The sequence below is a fragment of the Archocentrus centrarchus genome, chromosome 17, assembly GCF_007364275.1.
Source record: "Archocentrus centrarchus isolate MPI-CPG fArcCen1 chromosome 17, fArcCen1, whole genome shotgun sequence".
Lineage (NCBI taxonomy): Eukaryota > Metazoa > Chordata > Actinopteri > Cichliformes > Cichlidae > Archocentrus > Archocentrus centrarchus.
Genome location: NC_044362.1, coordinates 20,197,938 through 20,221,798, shown reverse-complemented (window position 1 = coordinate 20,221,798; position 23,861 = coordinate 20,197,938). Strand labels below are relative to the sequence as shown.

The window sequence follows — 23,861 nt, the reverse complement described above, 5'->3', positions numbered from 1 at the left end:
CAGAGCAGGATTTTCATGTCCTAATGATCCAGGGCATTGTCGCGCAGGATGTGAAGAACACAATTTTGATTCATCTGACTCCCAAAAAAAAAAAAAAAAAATTACACTTTGAACAATACAAAGTGAATAGCATAGCTAATATTACATTAATAGACCAGAGATAATAGGAATACACATGCAAGGAAATGGGTGATGTGCTGTAAATTATTGGAATAAATTGGTTTAAATTCATGTATTTGGTGACAGAAATATATAGTGTACTTTTTTTCTACTTGGCCGTAACTATGCTGTAAATATCCACAAAGGACTAGTTAATGAGAATAAATAGTCGAGGAATATTTTCTGCCAGCTCAGATACACTCTGCTTCTCTGACTGGTAGTAAGGCAGGGGGTGGGGAGAGAGAGAGGTAAAGCCTTCATATCTCCACAGTTTGCGGTAATGTTGGGTCATTTGTAACTCAACAGCATCTCTCACACACACACTCAAAATCATCATAGCAGTACAGCATCAGAGGAGCATCATTGTGTAACATGAATTGGCATCTGTGTCTCTTTATTTAGTTCGTGATGGTTTATTTGTCATGTCATATACATCATTGTTGCAGGTGGCAGCTGTTCGGTTCACATCCGTCGCAGCTCTTTCGTACGTCATAAACTGATAATTTGGATCCCCCAGTCAATTTTTCTGGTCAATCTGCTAACAGTGCTGTCTGATTCAGTGCATTTATTGCTCATAACACAATGCCACTGACACCCCCCCCCCCCCCCCCTTTTTTTTTTTATGTCTGTTTCCTGAAAGGCAAAAGTTCCATTTGGATAAAGTCTCTCCACAAGGCGGTCTCTGGCTCCACTTAACTTAACACTCTTGTTCCTGATAACGCTGGGAGCTGTGAGCACACCACGTGTAACAGTGTGTGTAGTTAAATCTAGAGCCACAAAAGGTAGTTACAACGATAGACGCCCGGTCATTGGCTTTCCAGTGATGGCTGATTTCCAAGGGTTTGTGCTTCACATCAACAGTCATCTAATACACAAACAACAGAGTAATAAAGCTACAGTGTTCTGAACACCACTTACTCGATTGGCGTTGTACATGAAAGTTTCACACACAAAAAAAAGATTCCCAGTATTTATAGTACCTACAAATCATAACTGTAATATTTAAATAACACAATCTGTGTAATTTAAACCAGGGAGGAAGTAGAGTGACACGAAGATTCGAAGAAAAGTTGTGTACGTGAGTAAGATGGGTAAATATAGAGTTTATTATACTTGATCATTTATACATCACAAACTGTTATTTGTGATTTATTACATATTCTGGAATAATAATAATAGGTTACAATGGTAAAATTTTACAATGCATTTCTATTATAAATCAACTGAACTGATTGGGGCTGGAGTGGAGTGAGGAGTTGATGCTTTGAGGCAAAGTCTCTTGTACCTAATAAAGTCTGTCATTAGTGTTGTACTCACCAGAAACTCAAAGACACTTGATGGTCCACCTACAGTAGATAGAAAGTCCAAATTCCTTGTGGTGTGAGAATAGATGAAGAAACAATTTTTTTTTAATCTATATATCTATATATATATGACATGTTTCACATGAGCAGTGTAGAATTTCTTCATGGCATTTGATTGTGGGTATTTACAAATTTCTGTCAAGTTTAGGAATGTCACCAGCAAGCCTTTTAAACTCTACTTACAGTATTTTCAATAGAGAATAGATTACTATCACAGGGGATTGTGCTGATGAATCTTTAAGACACTTATGAAAAAAATGGAACCATTAGGAAAGCCAAATGAAATTCTGATTGTTTCTGTTGGAGCAAATTTCAATTGAAATAAGGGCCAGCTTTTACAGGGCCAATGTTAGCATTTCTGTAGCAATACATAAATGGAAACATGAATGAAAGTGAAATATAACAATACAATCAACTGCCTTTTTGACCTCTTTTTTTGACCCTCATTGCCAAAAAAAAAAAAAAATCACTGACGTTAACAAAATCATCTAATTCAGGAGCCCCCCCCCCCCCCCCCCCCCCCCCCCCCCCAAAAAAAAAAAAACAAAAAAACAAACAAAACAAAACAAAAAAAAACCACATACAAATCATCAAGTTCCTCTTGTGTTTCTATGTTAGGTAAGCACAGATGTCTAATTAAAGACAATTTAAAGCCCCATAGTAGCAAAAGGCAACATTCAACACTAGTCTAGTGTTTTATTCTTGTCAACAATCAGCTCATTAAAAGTGGAGCAGATCTCTAAAAAGGCTCTTCTGTTAAAACTTGTGACTGGTATAAGGTCACTCAGTACAGCATTGGTTAGATGCTGGAGGCATAACACTGATAAACACTGCTACACATACAAATCCACATGCTTTTGTTGTTGCTTTATTTTTTTTTTACTAGACTGATGTACAGCAATACTAGCACAGCAGTACCACGTGACTCATCTCAACACAGTTTAGAATCCTTTTTTGGACACATTTATCTTCACTGATTGTGTACTGGATAACATAAATCTACAGAATGAAACATGAGTAAATTAACATGGATGCCTTGACATGGCAGTTAAACCTGAGTTCTGTTTTTGGAAGTGGTCTCTTTTTGTTTCTGATGATAGTATTCTATTTCTATTCAGGCATTGATAAAACTGTACTATGCATTTTGTGAATATACACTCAACCTTTCTCTGTTAAAATGATTTCACAGTTTGCTGTCAAGTACCCAGATGTTCCACCCCACCCACAACCCCTGCTTTATGTTGTCAACAAGCAAACTCCTCAAAGTTTCCTATAGTCGGGTGACGAGGTAACATGTTCGGCGTGAATCCGAGACTGTCCGAGTGACTCCGGAGGGTGTCACAGGTGCTCTGCAAAAAACAGAGAGGAGGGGAGGAGGGAAGACGAGTTCAACCGGATTAAGGGAGGAGCGATGTAGGAAGTGATGATGATGATGATGATGGAGGAAAATGTGCCGCAGGTAGAATGAGAGCAATCAATACAATCATAGAGGGATGCAGAGAAAATTTAAACAAACGAACAAAAAAAAAAACAATGTGGCAAGGAGAAATTGAGCAAAAACAGAAAAAAATGGTGGATCATTATGAATGAAAGGATAATGAATGACAGAAACATATGTGGTCAACGATGAGGTAATGAGTACAACAGGTTTGGAGGTTTCGAGATCGGCCACATTGCGTATGTTTCACATGTAGTGAGAAGATAAATTGGGGATGGTGGGGTAAGATGAATGAAAGGAGGGAGAAGAGAAAGAAAACAGCAGATTTTTAGTCCTGTTTTTACACTAACGTGAAATTCTGAGAGTTATGGAAGTAGTAACATCCACATATGTCTGCATTTCTCTTTATGTGCAAAGGCGCTTATTGAGTAGATAACTGCTGATACGTGGATAAAAAACACCAGTAGTCCCATTGACAAAGGACCATTTATCTTTGTGCAAACTCACTGCATGCAGGCCTGTGATAACATCACAAAGTAATGCATCTAGTGATGTTATCTGGCTCGGACCTCTAATGCATTGCCTCTAAATAGACCTTTGTGCTGCAGGGAAACAAGTAAATCTCATGTTGTTCAGAGTTTTGTACAATTCAATAAATATGTGATATGCTTTCACAGGCGTGCGATTTATCCTATAAGAAAAAAAAAAGCATCATTATTTGGTGGAAGGAACAAGTTTCGCAGAGAATAAGATCTTTATGCACTTGGAGAATCCAACCAACTTCAGTCTTCTGTCGACCCAGGACCCTTCTGTCGAAGCAGACAACAACTAACCTGTCCTTACATGCCGGCAGATATTAAAGTGCTTGCTGGAGGTTGGATAATCACCCCTCTTTTGTTGACTGCCAACCAAATCATTGGTAACCATGGATAAAATGATAAAATGAGATGGTCTCAAGTATGTATGAAAAAGAGAGGGACAGCATGGGAGGGAGCGTCTATTATCAGTGGGGTGTGCTACCTGGGGGCATGATTAGGCGTGACACCAGGGCTGGTTGGGTTCTCTGGAAACTCCTGGAATAGACATGATGAAAAGAAAGATGGGTGAGGGTGACTGAAATGAAAATAAAACACAATGTAAATGCTAGCAGTTAAACTCCCGAGGGAACACGGTGAAATCATTAAAGCACTGAAGGAATGAAATTTGAGGGGCTTTCCTCAATGAGCAGGGAAGGCTAAAGTCAGTGTCACCCAGAAGGGTGTCTACTGAACAATTATGGTGCTTCATTATCAGGTTGTCTGAGTGGAGATGTGACAATGAACTAGTTGAAAAAATATAATTAGATGTGAGAAAAGGGGTACAGAAGATGGTTTATTGTATGATATGAATGGAGCAGAGTACAATAAATATCACACTATAAAAGCGTGAGTGCAGCCCACTAAATGAAAGCTTCTTCTTCTGTTTTACTACTTTTCCTAACAAAAAACAGACTAAAAGAATCTCCTTCATGACATTGCTGGTTAAAATGTATACACCTCCACGTCTGCAAAAGAGAATAAATGATCTCTTCCTCTACAACAGCTAACAAGCTGAATACTGAACTTGAGGCAACCAAGCATGCAAGAGCACAGCCCCCATGCAGAAGCAAAACCACCGCTTTCAACAGATTTGAAGACAAAATTGGCCACAACCTTTTTTTTTTTTTTTTTTTTTTTGCATGCTGTCTTTTAGCTTCTAATAATGTATGACACACAGCAGAGCTTGCATTTCCAGCGTTATGGATTGCAAATTGGCTGATTCAATAAACTCAGGGACAAAAAAAAATCTGCACTTTATAAAAATCTGCTTAAATGCTTTTCATCATAACAGCACCAGAAAAAAGGAGATATTTTTTTCTTCAAGAAAGGAAGGAAGGAGGGAAGGAAGGAAGGACGGGTCTCTACTATCAGTAGGAGATGTTTTTAGATGTTTTCATATAATCATTTTTGGAAGGACCATTTGAAAATTCCATTACCTAGAAAACCTGTTGAGCTAGGTCCTTCAAATTTTTAGGGAATATATCTGGTACTGTAGCTCTGTGAAGATGGACTTTCAGCTCAAGTTAACAGAATGATGGATGCTTGAAATTCCTAAATTATTTGGATGTCCACTCTCTGCCAGCCCATTTGGAGGCCTGTAGAAACCACAATTTTGCAGGTAAGGGACTCATATTTTATTTACAGCTTCTCTCATATACAAGGCACATAAGATTATTTAAAACAGTCCAAATCACGAGAATGTTTTCACAGATATTAAAGCTCAAACATAGAAAAAACATTTTTTCATCCAAATTCAGTGTGATATTTCCAATGTACTTTTTAGAAAGCCTAAATTTCTGTTACTATTAGATCCAAAATTTGTGATGGCATTCTGTCACATTTCCCCAATTTTGAACAATATTTGAAAATAAATAAACCATCAGCCCCGTACACGCAAACTTGTGATTTCTACAGGCCCTCCAAATCTGCTGTCAGAGATCAGACATCCAAATATTTTAGGGACTTCAAGCATCCATCATTCTATGTTATCTTGAGCTACAGTCCTGAGAATCCATATTCACAGAGCCACAGTACCAAATACTTGCACTAAAAAATTTGAAGGACCCAGCTCAAGTAGTTTAATAGATAATGTAATTTTAAAATGGCCCCTCAGAAAATGATGCCAGAAAAACATCTAAAAACACCCCCAATGACAGTAAGAACCTAAAATTTTGCACAGTTCCTATTAAAAAGCGTATCTTTTCCCCTCAAATATTCTTCAGGAAAATCGGAGATTTGATGAACTGACCCACTGCAGTTTACAGACGTGGACAAAATTGAAACTGACAAAAGTAATAAATAAAAATTAACAAATGAAAATCAGACATTGCTTTTGAATTATGGTTCCAAAAGATTTATTATTTAACAACAAACTAATGAAACTGGCCTGGACAAAAATGATAGTACCCATAGAAAAGAGTGAAAATAAGTTGTTAAACTAAGGTGTGTCCTGTAATTAGCATCACAGACATCTTCTAACTTGTAATCAGTCAGTCTGCCTATTTAAAGGGTGGAAAGCAGTCACTGTGCTGTTTGGTATCATGGTGTGTGCCACGCTCAACTTGGACCACAGAAAGCTAAGGAGAGAGCTGTTTCAGGAGATGAGAAAGACAATTATTGACAAGCACGTTAAAAGTAAAGGCTATAAGATCATCTCCAAGCAGCTTGATGTTCCTGTAACTATAGTTGCACATACTATTCAGAAGGTTAAGATCCACAGGACTGGGTCCTCCCAACAAGATAATGCGCCAAAACACAGCTGAAAACAGCCAGGAGTGGCTAAGAACCAAACTGGACAATTCTCAAGTGGCCTCTATGAACCCTGATCTGTGGAAGGAGCTGAAACATGCAGTCTGGAGAAGGGACGCTTCAAACCCGAGACAGCTGGTGCAGTTTGCTCATGTGGAGTGGGCCAAAATATCTGTCAACAGGTGCAGAAGTCTCACTGAGAGTTACAGAAATCCCAGTGATTTCCTCAAAATGTTGTGCAACAAAATATTAAGTTAAGCATACCATCATTTTTGTCCAGGCCAGTTTCATTAGTTTGTGTTTTAAAATAATTCTGTTGAACCACAATTCAAAAATAATGTCTGATTTTCATTAATTAATTTTCGCAAACCTTTATTATTACCTTTGTCAATTTCAAGTTATTTCAATGACCGTTGTGGGTTTTTCTTTCTTTAACAGAAGGGTACCGACAATTTATACCAAGCTATATTTTCAGTGAAAGGATAGTTTGAGAATCCACTGAGAAAAAAAAAAACTCTAGAAAACGTTATTTCGAGTGCATACAGTAAAGAAATAAAGATTATGATTATTTTTAATTAAGCGTGTGACGTGGGATGATACGTAAGATGGCGCCGGTGTGTGTGGCTGCTCGTCTGTCATTCTCATGTTTGTTTGTGTTTATATTGTTTTTAACCTATGTCATTTATGGAACTGAGTCTCTGCTGGTGTATGATCGCCGAACACTACTGGACCTCCAACCTTCGGTCCAGGACATGGTGATATTTGGTGTTGGTGGACAGCAATCCTTGCCCCCGTTTCTGTCGGAGATTCCGAGTCATCTGTGGCGGGTTCCTGCGCTGCCTTCCCGGCGGAGACGTCATCGTCGTCGCGGAAGAAGAAGCGGCCGGCTGGTGAAGCTGAAATTTTACCTGACGCACTCTTCTGCTTCTACCCGATCGGTGCATGGATCGTTTCTAGGATCTCGTGTGCCTCGGCGTTTCCTGGATCCCGTTGATGCCTGTTTGGTGCCCATTGTCGGCTTTGAAGCCCTTCGGCCCCGCCGCCCATGCCCTCTCCGGCTCAACATGCACCGACAATGTCTCCGAAACCTGAGACCGCTGTGCCGGGTTTCCCGACTTGTTGGAGCCCATGCTCCAGTTCCTGTCAGGATTGGCCTGGTAAATGCCAGGTCGCTGGCGAATAAAACTTTTATTCTTCGGGACTTTTTTAGTTCCCGTAACCTGGATCTTCTGTTTGTGACTGAGACGTGGCTGAGTGTTGGCGAGTCCAGTGCTCTGTCTGAGCTTTTACCAGAGGATTGTTGTTATTTTAACTCACCGCGGGCTTCAGGGAGAGGCGGAGGCACAGCGACTGTTCACAAACAGGACTACAAATGTAAGCAGTGCTTTCTACAGTCGTCATTCTCCAGCTTTGAGTTTACCTCGTTTGAGATGAGGCACATTAACCCGGTTTTCTGCTTATTCAGCTTATTTCTTGGTTCTACTCTTCCTGTCAAACCATCCTGGACTCGGTGGCTCCATTAAAAACCAGGCAGCCAAAGACTAAACCTGAGCCGTGGTTTAATGACAGAACTCGTGCTGTGAGGAGGGAATGTCGCCGAGCTGAACGAAGGTGGAAAAAAGATAAACTGCAGGTGACTCTTCAAATTTTAAAAGACTGCTGGCGTCACTACCAGAGCACGGTTAAAGAGGCAAAAAGGGAATACTTTGCAAAAATTATTTCCTCCACCAGCCATAACCCACGTCTTTTGTTTAACACTATTAACTCTGTGCTTAATGCTCCCCAGAATGCCTGTTTGGAAGCTTCTCCTGATACGTGCAATAATTTTCTGCGTTTTTTTATTGAAAAGGTTGCTAGTACCAGGGCTCTTATCACAGCTCCTGGTTCTGACCCCTCTGTTTCAGTCCCTTGCTCTGCTGTTTTAACTCAGTTTGAGTCTGTGACTCTCTCACTTTTAGAGGATGTGGTCGGCCATATTAAGCCATCAGGTTCCCCCCATGATCCTGTCCCTCCACGATTTTTTAAAGAAATTTTATCTAGTATAGGGCAGCCTGTTCTTACCATTATAAATAGCAGTCTGTCCTCAGGTGTGGTCCCTGCTATTTTGAAACATGCAGTAGTCCAGCCACTGCTTAAGAAACCTGGTCTTGATCCTGCTGTGCTGGCTAATTATCGGCCTATTTCCAAGCTGCCTTTTCTTTCTAAGGTTTTAGAAAAAATTGTGTACTGTCAGCTGAAACAGTTTTTAGATGAGAATAGCACCCTGGAGGTTTTTCAGTCAGGTTTTAAAACCCTTCATAGCACAGAATCTGCTTTATTAAGGGTTTTTAACGACATCCTTCTTGCATGTGATTCTGGGAACCATGTTGTTCTGGTTTTACTTGACCTAACTGCTGCCTTTGATACAGTAGATCACAACATTTTAATATCTCGTTTACACCACTTAGTAGGCATTGGTGGCACTGTTCTTAAATGGTTCAGTTCTTACCTGGCAGAGAGAACTTTTTCTGTGAGCATTCTTGATGCTGAATCATCTGCTGCTTCTCTGCCATGTGGTGTACCGCAGGGCTCAATTCTGGGCCCACTGCTTTTCTCACTGTATTTACTGCCTCTGGGTTCTATCCTCAGAAAACATGGAATCTCATTTCATTGTTATGCTGACGATTGTCAAATTTATTTGCCCTTGAAGAAGAAGGATATCCATTCCATAAAACATCTCCTGGCATGTCTAGGTGATATTAAAGCTTGGTTGGCCTTGAACTTTTTAAATTTTAATGAAAAGAAAACAGAGGTAATGGTGTTTGGACCCAGTGTCTCCTGTGAGTCCTCCTCTGTTGACCTGGGACCCTTGGAGGTATATTTTAAACCCATTATTACTGATCTTGGTTTTAAGGTGGACAGTGATTTTAAATTGGACAGCCAAATCAGAGCTGTGGTTAAGTCCAGTTTTTATCATTTGAAGCAATTGGTATCAGTAAAAGCATTTCTATCTAGGCAGCATTTTGAAACAGTGATCCATGCTTTTATTTTATCTCGACTGGATTACTGTAATTCACTTTATTTTGGAGTCAGTCAGTCGCTACTCTCACGTCTGCAGCTGGTTCAAAATGCTGCTGCACGACTTTTGATGGGAACTCAAAAGAGAGAGCACGTGACCTCTGTCCTGGCCTCACTTCACTGGTTGCCTGTACATTTTAGGATTCATTTTAAGATTCTTATGTTTGTTTTTAAATCTTTGCACAATCTTGCCCCGCCTTACCTCTCTGAGCTTCTTCACCCCTACATACCTTGCCGGTCTCTCAGGTCAGCAGACCAGCTGCTCTTGGAGGTACCAAGATCAAGAAGGAAGCTCAGAGGGGACAGGGCTTTCTCTGTTGTTGGTCCTAAGTTATGGAATGACTTGCCTTTGCAGGTTAGAGCGGCCCCTTCACTGTCCACTTTTAAAGTTCGTCTTAAAACCCATCTTTTTTCCTTGGCTTTTAACTCCAGCGGGATCTAGTTTTAAACTGTTTTTTTTTTTTTTTTTTTTTTTTTTTTTTTTTTTTTTTTTTTTTTTTTTTTTAACCTGAAAGAGTTATTAAATTGTTATTTATTTGTGTTTTAATGTACAGCACTTTGTGTCAGCTGTGGTTGTTTTAAAGTGCTTTATAAATAAAGATGGTATGGTATGGTATGGTAAGCAATCAATGACAATTAACAAGACTGAAAATCAAATAAACAAGAAAAGAACAAATGAACATTAAATATCAGAGCATACACCAATGAAACTATAAACAAAAATAGAAAGAAATGCAGCCTAAAATTGACATATTTCAGTTTTTCAGTCCCAAAAATGTGGATTTTGTGTCATTTAGATCTTTTTTTCTATTGTTGGCTAACACACTGCAAGCAGAAGCTCTATAGAAAACACTTCTTATATGTTTTCTTGTTTGCAAATATATTACATCACCAAAGTGAACTAGAAAGGTTGATATGTGCCAGTTATGAGCCCTGCTATTTTTGACTGTGTATATTTTCCAGGCATGGTCAATCCAGTGCTGGTAAAGCCCCAAGCAACATCATGTAACTTCTTCAAGGCCTGAAGAAGTTTCCTGGCTATCAAAGAGGAAACACCTGAACCAGACAAGACTCGAGGGGTGTACTACAAAGCGAGATTAATGGCTTAGAAAGCTATGTTGTGCTTAAAGTCAGAGTTTTCTGTCTCAAGAAAGTGGCTGTCTTTTTACCTGTGTCTAAATCACCGCAGTAACTTATGCTGAACACATAACCTGATCGAGAGCAGGTTATGTTCAGAAGGCTGGCCAGAGGAGCATGTTTTAAGTGCGATGTAGATCCTCTGCTGCGCGAATACATTTTATATGTACAACTTGTTTATCTGTACCTTACTAACATCACAAAGAAAACTAAAGTTACAGCAATGAAAACTGTGCATCCCAATGTCCCTGGAATTTACATGCTGGTGTTGCAGAAAATGGATAAATTTTTATATGCAATCCTAATCTGCTGCTAAGTCTCTTTCACACTGCTGCAACTGCAGCTACTATAACACTGAACACACCGAGAAAACCTGCTCAATCAATAAAGTTAACTTCACTTTGATTTACTGACAAACTAAAGCAATTTCCAAGTCTCCTTTTTTTAGGCTGTGGGACAGTAACCTTTAATGTTTAAATGCATCTAGTTTAAAGCTTCAGAGCTCAAATTAGCAGCCATCACATTAGAAACAAACAGCAGCACTGTTCATTTCAGTGTTAAAAGAATTAACTCGAGTTAAAATGTTAATTTTAACGCCCTGTGCTCTAAATCATAAGATTAATGATTTTCTTGAGCATTAATCTCTTGTCTTATTTGCAACAGTTTTGCATTTTACCACATTGTCACCATCATCTGATAACATCTCTGATTGGAGTAGGTGGCACTCATAGGGATCATTTTGCATGGACAAAAACTCGTGAGGCGTGAAACGCCCCCTGTTTCTTCGAGTGCGCACAGAGCCTGATGCAGAATGCAGTTAAACTACATTTTGCAGTCGTTTGCAGCAGCTTGTTGATTCAAAATGTTTTGTGCAGATAAGTATAGAAACTACCAACAATTTTGGGCCATGAGGAGGGATTTATTTTCATTTTGCAAGTGCTTCACTCCTGTAATGAAGCCCCATTTGACAAATTTTGTGTCCTTTTTTTTTTTTGGTAATCATTCTTAGTTTTGCTGTAGGTAAATTTCTTCCAGTGTGAAGTAATTAGTAAATCTGGTAAAACATTTTTAAAAAATTGTTTCCCCCAACACTGTCTGTGACTGTAGCCAGTAAAATCTGCCTTTCTATATGTTTTGGTAAAGTTTGGTTCAGCATTATGTGCTGAACAGTAGCTGATTGCTAATACTAAAAAGGTCACTTTCTGTTATAAATCATTCCCTAAGTTACAATAACAGGGGGAGTGGAGATGCCTCAGGATGCAATGTGTTAAACCACCGAGCTTGACAAAATACTGTTATTTAGGGCACCACTGAAATGCCTTCCAATACCCCAGTTTTCATAACTTTGTTTTTATCACGTTAATAAACTCTCTTCTGAACTGTCGCTAATCATACTGCCTGACAATAAGTGGTAAAAGCCCAGGTACAATAACAGCTCTTGCAGACGGTAATTGCATGAGAGAGGGTGACACTGAGAAGCTACTGTATATTGTGGAAATGCTGAAAATTGGGTTGGTGTGTGGGATTAAATGAGATAACCTCTGACAATGAAAGGAGTTTATGAGTCATGAATAAAATTCAACCGAAACCAGGTTAGACACTTTACTTCTACTTCTCCATGCACTGCGGTTTGAGCACCCTAAGTGTCAAAACACTTTGGGGAAAAAAGCGAAAGGAAGAGAGGGGCACAAAGTCAATTTGTTCTTCTACATTCCAGATTTTTGTCATTATAGGGAATAATTTATGCTGCTTCTCATCATGTAAAAAAATTATTGTATCTGTATTCTAATTATGCATTCCCACTGTGCAGTAAAAATATGTGCGTATGATTAATGATTGTGTTTTCTGGTAAAATATTTTGTTTCTGCAGGGCTAATTGAAATTAATGGCAGCATAATGCCTTTGTGTTCTCTCTGGTGCTGTTCATTAAAAGCATTTCGAGTGTGAGCTGATATTTTGATGTCGCTGTTGTTCCTGAGCTCATTTTATACATCACGTTCACTTCACTCAATCAAATGTATTCTTAGGGACTAAAAATTACCAGATTGTCGCTCTGACAGCGCTGTGGCCGTTTCTTCCGTGTGAAGTAACCCAAAAGCTTATCTTTAAACACCTAAAAAAAAAACAATAAGTGTTATTCACAGATTCACAAATTCAATAGTTTGCTTTCTTGCTGAGTTAAGAAGATCAATACCATCCCTATTTCTCTCATCAAAAGCCACCTAACAGCATCATAAAGCTCATAGCTTTAAGTGTCATATTTTGTTTGCTTACTCTGCCCAAAAACTGTGTAAAAGCTTTATTTGAAATCTTACAAAGGCGGTTTAGGTCCAGAATATTTTCTTGGTATATTTTGAACAGTTTAACAATTTAACCCTTACATACTGTTTAGGTCACATTTGATCTGTTTTGACATTTATCAGCAGTAAAATTAGCCTGGTATTTGATGACTATTCTAAAGAGACCCAAATACACAAAAATGAAGATATCTTAAAATTGTGTATTGTTGTACAGATGCTACAAACGTTTTGCACATTGAACCGTATCTATTCATGTGAATTTTAAATGCACCAAAATGGGTCAAATCAGGGAAAATGGTGGTTTTAGAGAATCTTGAAACTGTGAACCTGTACATGACACGTCTGTGTGTATTTCTTTTTAATGGTGTAAAGTTCAATGGGAACCACAGTCATGAGAACTGTCTGTGTTTCTACCACATTTGCCCAGGTTCCTGCAGAGACTGGCACCTGCTGGTCTTTGAAGGAATCTTGTAGGTCTTTGAAGGGTCACGGTGAAATCGCAAAGCAGTGAAATAATAAAACAGCATAGGAGTGACTCTATATACGGTGTACATAAAGAACAGAGGGCATACAGAGGTCAGAGGGTGCATTGGCACAGACGTGAACGCTGTAATAGGCAACACAGTGTTGATGTAGTTCACTGTCACCTCACAGCAGGAAGGTTCCTGCTTCAACTTCTGGCTGGGGCGTTTCAGTGTAGAGTATTAAATTCTAAAAATGTCTGTACACTTATTATATTATATGATTCTGAGACTTATTATGCGGGATTATATTATCAGGGAATTTTTGGCCCAGGTTCAAATTGAGCCAGAACATACTGTGCATACCAAGACCATATGAAGGCATCAGATATGAACAGTAAGGGTTAAGTAGCAGATGCTTCCATTTCCCTATACTCCCAGTATTTATGCTAAGCTAACAAGCTTTAATCTCCCTCTTTGTATTTGCTGTACAGATATTAGCAAGGTATTAGATTTCTCATCTAGTACTCAGCAAGAAAGCAGCAAGTTTAAAGATTTCTGTTACTCTATGACTGAAGATAAGCAGTTCAACTATATTTAAAAGTTAAAGATCAATTGAATATGATTTAAAAAAAACCCAAAGGAATTAATTTAGTTATTCCCAAGAATTTTTTATTTTAATAAAGACCATGACATTACCTCATATAGGTAGTCGAATATTTCCAGTATTGTAAGAACACTGGCTCCAATAAATAGCCCCATCTGACCTCCAATGTCACCTGGAGAGGGAGAGATTGACAGATATCGGCAGGTGCAGTAATTAAACAATGGGGCATGAAACCCCCACCACCACCACCAATCACATTTAATTCAGTATCTCTTAGCGTAATCTGAACGTGATTGTCAAAAGTGTCAATCCAGCTCCAGCCTCACATCAGGCCCAAACTCAGCTCTTGCCCTTGCAAGAGCATCAGATTATGAAAATGTGCTCAGCCTGTTTCACAAGTTCAAAGAGGGAACCTCAAAGCACCAGGCATGAACACACGATGTGAAATATGAGGCAGCGGTGGCCTGCTGAGGGTGCTGATTCTGAGGTCCATTTTTTCCCCCCCTCACAGTAAACATGAAAATGCAGGAATCTTACCGAGAAGTCCAGCAATTTCATAGGCCTTCTTCTGCTCAATCTTTTCATAATTCAGAGCTTCAAAGAAGATGTCCAAGACCAGGATATTTTCTCTGGAGAGGGGACATACATGAGCACATCCATCAGATTTCACTTACAGTGATTTTACATCAGAACAAATGATATCTGGCATTTCCTGTGTAACTATCATTCATTATTGTTACATTGAAGGTGAACGATGGAGACTCAGATCATGCTATGCCACAGTACACTCATCCATCATCAGAAAAAGGAAAAGAGGCCATTATCTAAATAACTAGCTAATAATACTTACCCAATATATTGCTCAGTTTTGTTGAATTTCTTAGCCAGATATTTAGCAGATGCCTTACTGGGGATCTTAACCATGGACAGCTCCTTGCCATAGCGAGTCATGTTGCAGGGGGTCTGACAGACACAGTAATCGTTGTCTTTCTCTACCAAAAAGTCTGTGGATGATCAAAGTCATTTAAAAATATTCAATCAAACAAACCTGCATCCAGAGGCCCTGCTAAAAATATCTCACACAACACACAACAGAGCTACATTCGCTGCCATCGTTCACTTTCCATGAAAGCAAATAATGACTGAAGCCATAAAACAGAGGAAGGGGGGGGGAGCTCAGCGGGATTTATTTGATATCAGTGAAGCACAGGCACATCACAAATCTTACTAATGGGATTTTTAAACAATGATTTTACTTTATTATTTTTGTTTCAGCAGTATCTGAAATGAAAGCAATCTGAAGTTAAAGTATTGTCTAAAGGCTACAACAGGCTCGCGGTGCTGTAGGTGCATACTCAGACATTAATGCAAAAATCTCACACTAATATTTCATGCTTAATCCAATAAAGTGTGTGTGCTCACCTAAAGCTGGATCAGCACAATCTTTGTACTGCTCAGGTGTGCAAACTGCTATGTTTCCTGTTTGAAACAACATAAAAGGGAAAATGATTACTTAAATACAACATGAGGGCACAGAGATTTAGAATGTCTTTTATTGGCCAAGTCAGCCTCAATTCATACCCGGCATGTGAACCATCTTGCAGTTGCAGTTCTCCTGAAGGTACCGTGTTTCACAGTCGATGCGGCATGCAGTGATGCTGTACGTGGAAAAGTATTCAGAGTCCATGGGAGTAGACTTGCAATCTCCCCAAGGCGGTGGGAGGTACTGAAGCTGAAAGAGCGAACAGGACGTTTTTTTCCCCTCAGTATATCAGTACACAGGATTACATCAGATACCATAATGCAAGCCTGGAGCAGCAGAAATACAAAAAGGGGGACAACAAGCTGACAAAACCCAACACAAATGTCTTAAATGTAAAAAAAAAAAAAAAAAAAAAAAATACTTGAATGAAAATGCGCACTTAGACAATACTGGAATAAAATGTCCAGTCAAAACAACATCGTCGCTCATGTGTAGCAGCAAGCAGACATCATGCATAACGTTACTGATGTGGGTCTAGTCCCCGGTAGGAAGCAGAGTACCATGGGAATAGAGACAAGCTTAAGAGAAATCTGTAAGATATGTAGATTCAGACAGGACACCACAATTAATGGACAAATTTTACAACCTTGAGAACAGAACTGAACACAATAAACAGCTTACACTTTTTAAATGAAAGATTACTTTAATTTAACAGTTACTATACAGAGCTTTTTTTTTTTTAAAGGTAATACATAGTGTTTAATGGTAAGATTAACCCAAATTAACAATCTTCTCAATAAAAGCTTACCAAAGAGGTTTTATTGTTGATCAACATCCTAGATTTACTCATTTACACCCATGAGAGTCTATTACACAGCTCCCCTGAATATCCTTATGAATTTAACAATCAGGAGAAGATGTAGTGTACACTCAGTTTGCAGTCTCATTAGTGGTAGAACTCTCATTATAAGGTGAGAGCAGGTCATTACATTTATGAATAACTCAGGGAATTCTAAATGAATCCATTAGTGAAGAATATTTAACAAGTGAATTTTAAGGATCTAATCCACACTTAACATCAGACCTCGTCATCCATCTCGGAGCTGCAGCAGCGCGCCCCGTTTTGTGTGCGATCTGTTTTCATGTTAAAGGGACTTCTTTCTGGTGTGCTGAACAGCGTGGCCTCTAACCACCAACAAGACTTTCAGCCCCATTTAAGTGTCTTGTTTTTTTGCTTGCTACTTATTTTCATGACAAGAAGTAAACCAATTATTCATGAAGGGCGGCGATGCATGGGTATTTGCGGATTCAGCTACTAACTGCAGTGGGAGCTAGCCAACAATCTCTGCCAAAAGGCTTCTTCCTGGGAAATTTCTCTGAGAAATTACACCTTCATTGTCACATTAAGGTTCACTGTAATTCCCAATTATTTCCACTAGCTCTAACCAGGTGCTAATTCTGACAATGTAACTGTCATTTAGCCAATACAAAGTGACAGAGATAGAGTGCGATTCGCAGAAGAAGTGGATTTAAACTGGCAAACATGATTAAGCCTTTATTGAACTTCATTTCTAGCCCACAGACTCTCACAAGTTGAAACACACAGGAGATAAAACCCCAGTGCAATATAATCAAGACTATAAACTGATGCCAGAGTTCTCATGGGTAATAAAACCTAATGAATCACATTGTCTGGTCCCTGCAGATGAGATTAAGCAGAGGTCCAGTGGATCACCCCGATATCACATAAAAGAGAAAAAAAAATGCTTACAGAAGCGGACGTGGAAGTGAAAGGGTAAAGCCAAACAGCTCTGATAAAAATACACACTTGGATGAATGGCTCAAAGAAATAAAATACATTTGCAGATCTTTACTGGTGATGACAGAACAGAGATGACAACAAAGACAGACCGCAGAAGCTGTTGCATATTGTTGCTTCAGCCACACAGAGAGGAGGTGGGGAGGAGGTGGGGTGTGGGGTGGGGAGGGGAAGGGGGCACACGGGTCCATTCCTTGGAGGGGGGACCAGGAGATGAAAGTGTGGAAGTTAATGAGTATGTACAATACAGTACTTTGTGGCATGCAGCAAGCCCAGTTAATCATACGCTACCCTCTGCTCTTGGGTGGAAACGAATGTTTGGAAGCCGGGCGCAACCCCAAAGCCCAGCTCGTGGAGAAAAGGTGGCTCTGACTGAGTGTGAAGCTGTACCTTTATGCCGGCCTCATAGGACGTCTCATCTAGGGTAAGGGGTGAGGGAATACAACCTACATCATTATCGAAAGTAGCAAAAGGTGCAAAAGTAAGGTAAGGGGCAGAAAATGACCTCTCCAGACAAACATCCTGTTGTCGGAGTCCCAGAGGTGCAAATTCTGCAGGACTGGCAGGCTGCCATTCAGCCATCCTCTTCTTATTTTCACTCAATCTTGAGCTACAGATCACTTTAACTGCTACATAATTCAAATCCAAAATTTGGCGGTGTAGTACTCATGTTTCTCTTTGCTCAGAAGTCAGAGTCTCCTATTAAAAAAATGAAACTCCTCCAAAAGAAGATTTACAAATGTGAAGTCTTAAAATCATGAGTGATATTATTATTATTACACTGAGACCAATGTCACTGTACCCATTGGACACTGACTGAAATTAATGCAGGCCAAGACTTTAATGACAATCTAATTAACTCATCACATCGTTAATGCCATAAACACGTCTTTGAGCTGTCACTGGTGTGGGCGCTCATGTCATGATTATAAATGACAATCCATGCACTTTTGCTTCCTGGAAGAAACTCTGTGATGTGATTTACAGACCAGGTTTTTGGAGATGGCTGAATGATGATGCACTCTGAGCACCAACAACATTTGTAGAGAGAGAAAGAGAGAAAACGAGAGAAAGACACATTTGCAAGCAAGTTCCCATAAATAAAATTTGTCATCTTTGTGGTGTCCAAGTGTCTGTTTCACAAGACCAGCTGTGCCTCAACCATCCCATGTTATTCTGCTGAAACCCCAAAGCTTGTGAAGTGACCGAGCCAGTTTAATTTAGGAGCAAAATCATTTAAATTAGGCTTAATTAGCGGCTAAAGAAACAAAGTTAAAGCACTGTTCAGGCATCCGTTACATCATGACTTCGCGAGAACTGATTAAATGGTGGAAATTTTAATGAGCCTCCAGCACCATACACTCAATCTCAAAGGTAATCACTGCAAAAACCTAAAATCCTCTGTGGCACAGCCACCATTTTCTTGCGACTTACACTGAGCGCTTCTCTGTTTGTCAGAGGATAATTCCTTATTCTGCCAGTGTTTCTGTTTGAAAATCAAAGACTTTTCTTTGTCTTTGTGAGCTGTTCTAGTATAGACAAAAGCAACACGATTTGAATTTGTCCTCCTGGCAGATCACATAAGTGCTGTATTGTTTCATTAGATCTGGATGGAAAATCCATGTGAGCTCAGTGTTATGACCTTGCACACAGGCTTTTCAATCAATTTGGGCTCAACCATAGTTATTACTTTTCATCCTTCAGCGTAGTGGACTCATTTTCCACAGTCAACAAACCTGCCATGGGCCTTTCAGCTTCTCTTTTTACTGTGTCATCAAATCATAGCACGTATTAAAATATGTCTTCAAAATAGCCGTGGGTCATCTTTCTCATCTAATAATGCATGTTTTTCCATATTACTGGTATTAGAGGGAAAAAAACTAATGATGACAAGTGCACCAGGCTTCTTTATATGGTCCAAACCAACACCAGCAATGTTATGACAATTTTAACAGGTTTCCTTTAAGATGTAGTCTGCTTTTAAAGCAGCTTGGTTTTAGCTAAATGCCGATGCCAACAGTTAATCATGAGAAACTGTTAAATCTCTCTTCAAAAAACTGTAAGTGTAGTTGTTGGTTTTTTTTTTAATTAATCAGTGCTAATGTTTGATGATTAAAGACTGCTGAACATGGCCGTGTGAATTATTCCTCACAGTTTTTCGCTGGCTTCTCTTTGAATGTGCCACTAGAGACAATTTTTTTAGAGCTGCAAATAAAAAGCTGTTTTCCTTCCTTTTTTTTTTTTTTCCTGAGCTCAAAGTAATGAAGACTCAGTATAAAAAGTAAAATAAACACCCTGAGCTGCTATATATAGTCTGAAGCTTTTTTGGCTCCGATGAGCACAGTATGCTCATATTCTTGTATCCAATCATTACTTGGCCCTGCTCTATTTCTTGGCTGCTATAACTCCTTAGTTTCATTTACTCTAAGCAGATTCATTAGCTGTGTATATAACACATTAGCCGTACATCTCAACACAAAAGTAATAGTGTGATCTGATTTTGCTCCATGCTCTGTGACACAGAGGTAATGGACACTGCCTGGCAAGGATTTTGTGGCGAACACAGGATGAAGCGGAGCAAAAGACGTTGAGGTTAGAGAGGAGGAGGCTGAACATTAGGTACCAGTTGCTGCTGACATGACACAAAAGTTTGAAAACCAGGGGCCACACCAAATCCCAGTTGGTCAATGAAGGGCGGCTCGTCCTGGCTGTGGATCTGAACCTTGATGCCTGCTTCGTAGGAGGTCTCATCTGTGGATACAGCATGCCGGAAAATACAACAACAGGTGCGGTCATCGACGGAAACTGGTGCGGTTTAGCGTTCCAGCAGTGATGTTAATTCAGGGTTTCTACACCTCACTTCCATCATGTTAATGGAAGGTAATATAAGAGATAAACTCCTGTGTCAGTGTGCTGGTTCAATATCAAACAGATTTAGAAGAAGAATTAATTACATGCTATTTAGTTTATGGATGTATGGTCCCGTTATTTTGTGGCCCAACATAAATGAGAAACAATCTGTCAGTAAATGCAGTTTATTAGATCTGATGTCAGCTGAAGCCCTGGAGGAACATATCAAGATGATAAGCTGTTAATCATGGTAGTACATCACTTCTTTGTATGCTTCAGTGTGGTGCCAAAAAAAAAAGAAAAGAAAGAAATGCAAAGATTTATAGGTAAAGTGAAAGATGTATGACAATCCTCAATAAAGCCTCCATTTATCTTAGAGACGACAAAATACTGTGAGTTGCCAGAATTTCTGGGGTAAATCTACAAGATGGAGAGATCTCCACATGGGACTGCAAACCAGATGTTACTGTAAACATCAGAATAAAGCTTCACTGACCTGTTTCTCCCCAAACAGGCAGGTATTCATCCTGCTGAATATCCAACATGATCTCCAAGCCATTCCCTGTGCCACCCTTTAATGTGGTCAGCAAAGGGTTGCCATCTAATCCCGAGTTGAAAGTGTAGCATTTTCCATACCGCGTGTAAATCTGTTAAAAAAAAAAAAAAGACACACACACACACACACACACACACACACACACACAAAAAAGCATGAATGAAAAGTTCAATCCTTTTCACGGTGCACCAGTACAAGATGTATTATGTGTTAGTCACTTATTGTACAGGACAGGTAATCATTGCAAAGGTTTTTTGATTATCAGAGAAAGCAGCACTGGTTTTTAAAGAGGCACCTGGCTCTGATTTGAGGAATTAATGAGTGCTCCTTAGCAGCAACAGCAGCTATCAATCTTTACCTTATTTCACTCCAAATTTCCCCTGAGTAATTTAGAGTGCGTGTACTATTTTGCCATCACTTAATGAGAAACATCTCAGGGTGAAGCTCTCTGGACACACAAACAGACATTTGTGTGTCTTGCTTTATAAACTTCTTAAGAGACCAAATCTATGCCAGAAAAGCTCAGCAGCACTTAATGTTTGATGTGCAATCACTACAGTAGATTTTCCCTCACTAAATGTCTTCCTGGTTTAAATAATTCAATTTCAGCTTCTGCTTCTGTGCCCAGAGGTGACTTTTTTTTTCTTTCAATTTCATGGATTTTACCAATAATTTGACATTTCTAAATCATCTGCCAAGCAAGTAAATATAAATCAGTCTCATGATCAGAAATGTTTTGAGGAAGGATCAGAATGTAGAATTGATTGGTATGCAATACTCCAATAAACAAAATCATCTATTCTCCATATATTCCAACAAAATATGAATTATTAAGCATTTTGAGAAACAGTCATATTCCAATTCATCATTATTATATATGAAGCAATCTGCTGTTTGTGTTCACGCCAACAATTACACATTAAAATGGGGCACGCTGTGGCGATACAAGAAAATCATGTTAAAGTATGGAAGCCAAAAGGGGCCAAAAATTGATTGACACTGAAGTTTAGGCTACTAAGAATAAAGTTTTTGCTGTCCACTTCTTTCACCACATTTCTGAACAATATATTGCTCCAGGAAGGAAAGAAGTTTGGATTCTTTTCCACTGAGCTGAGGTCATAGTAAGAGGGCTGCTGGCTAAAACTCAACCAGCATGGCAAAGCTGATCTCGAGAGATCAGAGTCAGCGTTCCATATCAAGACCCAGACAGACTTCCATCCAGCTCAGACAGATAAGACAGAGCTTTGTTTCTTCCCCCCTGCTGGCTATATAATGAGGTCTGCAGATCAGCTATACACGCTATACAACGTATGACTGGTTTAAAATATTCAGATTTAAGTTTAGATTAAATGAGAGCATCAATCAGCCACACCACAGCCCTATCACTTAAGTTGCTCAAGCTACAAGCAGACAGCAAAATCTAACTCCCAGGTATCTCACACCATGCTCAGCCGTCAGTCTGGCCAAAAAGACAAATTTTCAAGATTTTAACGGCTATCTACAGCAGTGGAGCCACCATGGGTAGCTGACCTCTTGCAACCTGTAAGACTTCATATTGTAAGCGTCTCACATCAGCTGAAACTGTCATAGCTACATGTTTGACTTTTTATGACAGGGATCTAGCTGTTCAGACTTGCCTCAGGAAAAGCATGTGGTTAAATGTGATGCCTGTGACAGGTGAGGGTTTTATAGCTGCATGCGTCTTCCCAGGTTTAAATTCTTCTCAGTCACTCTGCATGCATACTTACCACTGCAGAAATTTCCCCCCATTCACCCTTGCTAATATTTTCTAATGACTTTATGAGCTACGGGTTTGTGTGTGAATGTATTTACTCGAAATATCACCACGCGGAAGAGCGGGACTATGGTTTGCAAATGTCACCCACTTTCTCGCTTCAGTTATTCAGAGATGAATGGCTGTAATGGATCTATGTCTGCTGCTTTAAATGAGAAACTCAGCTGCATTTTTTGATGCATATTCTCCACGTGCCTAACAGATGTTTAATTAGAGATGCTGAAATTTTAATATGAACTGATTTATGACGTCTGAATTATTAATGCTCTGATTTTTCTTCCTTAATGTTGTCATTTTACAAAGCAAAAATAAATTAGAGGGACTCCAGAAATGGCCAATCAGCATAACCAAACAAGAAATCCTTAAAAATGTACAGCAGACACTGAAGCCACATCATTGTGTTTCTGTTCTTGGGTGAATTTTAAGAAGACTTCAGTTTTAATGAGGGAACAGCTGTCATGTTCGAAAGGCAAGAACAGGACAGGCTTGTTTGCAGCTCTGAAACATCAATGACTTAAAAGATCCAGAGAGAATGCATGCTGGAAGGGAGCTTTGTCAAATGCTTACATGAATTATTAATACACCATATAAACAACACACATATCCACACCTGGCAAGCACAATCTTTCTTTCTGTACATACAGTGCTGAAGTTTTTGTGGGTGCAGTTCTCCCCACGAAACTTGCACTCCAGCAGCATGTCCTCCAGCTGGTGACCGAGCCGACCCATCATCTCTGTGGTGTTGATGTGATAATTGGGGGGCGGGGAGTAGCTGTTGAAGTCCAGGAGAGTGAGCAGACCCTGCTTGTGATTGTCTTTAAGGATAGACAGGCTCCTCTTTATGACTGTGTGATTATGATACAGGAGGTCCAACCAGTAGCCGCTGTGATACAGGTCATCCTTAGTCAGAGAGGACACCCGGAAAACATTTTTATTACAGAACGTAACCGCTGGGAAGGACATGTTGTGAGCCCAGACCATGTAGATCTTGGTGACAGCGGGGTAGGACATCAAATAGAAGATTCGATTCCAGGACCAGGTGAAGAGAAGACTGAGACAAAGGAAGAAGGCCATGATCCAGATGACTCGCTGCGGTTTTGACTTGTCCACAGAGAAGACAAACTTCAAACCGTGGATTTTGGTCCTCATTATGAAATCCACTGTGATCTCGTTCCATGTTGTTTTCACTGAGCTGGACTGTGGTTTCTGAAGAGTGGGCTCCTGGGCATCACTTGATTTGTCTGGCTCCATTGGAATGGATTCAGACGCGGGGTCTATAACTATAGCTGCAAGTCAGGGAAAGTGCTTCGTTGTCAAGTGCAGTTTCTCAGCTGCCCCCACTAGACTACGATTTACACATTTTCTCCACATGAATCTTAATGTGTGTGTATATATAAAAAATTTCCAGGTAGCAGCAACTGGAGTCCTGCAGCTCTCCCACTGTTCAGGCTTGAAAACACTTTGCCGTGAAGATATAAACAAAAGGAACTGTGCTCCTTGGGGGATGTA

The 23,861-nt window shown here is 39.6% G+C and overlaps 1 protein-coding gene across 1 annotated transcript; it reads right to left on the bottom strand.

Moving 5' to 3' along the window:
* Positions 1 to 2,106: 2,106 nt before the first annotated feature.
* Positions 2,107 to 23,630, bottom strand: asic1c (acid-sensing (proton-gated) ion channel 1c). Its single transcript, XM_030751698.1, has 11 exons — positions 22,995 to 23,630; positions 20,498 to 20,648; positions 19,775 to 19,902; positions 15,431 to 15,581; positions 15,272 to 15,328; positions 14,700 to 14,853; positions 14,387 to 14,478; positions 13,942 to 14,021; positions 12,523 to 12,594; positions 3,982 to 4,034; positions 2,107 to 2,872 (listed from the first exon to the last, which is right to left on the bottom strand). Exons 1-11 carry the CDS (start codon positions 23,601 to 23,603, stop codon positions 2,794 to 2,796), a joined length of 1,626 nt encoding a protein of 541 aa, XP_030607558.1. The 5' UTR covers positions 23,604 to 23,630; the 3' UTR covers positions 2,107 to 2,793.
* Between the last annotated feature and the right edge of the window lie 231 nt (positions 23,631 to 23,861).

What these genes read in the sequence shown, in the direction of transcription:
- asic1c (XM_030751698.1), bottom strand. Translation starts at nt 23,603, where the DNA reads ATGGAGCCAGACAAATCAAGTGATGCCCAGGAGCCCACTCTTCAGAAA. An exon ending in CAAGATGGTTCACATGCCGG is followed by an intron (nt 15,329 to 15,430) that starts GTATGAATTGAG and finishes TGTTTCAAACAG; the next exon opens with GAAACATAGCAGTTTGCACA. An exon ending in AAAACTGAGCAATATATTGG is followed by an intron (nt 14,479 to 14,699) that starts GTAAGTATTATT and finishes TCCCCTCTCCAG; the next exon opens with AGAAAATATCCTGGTCTTGG.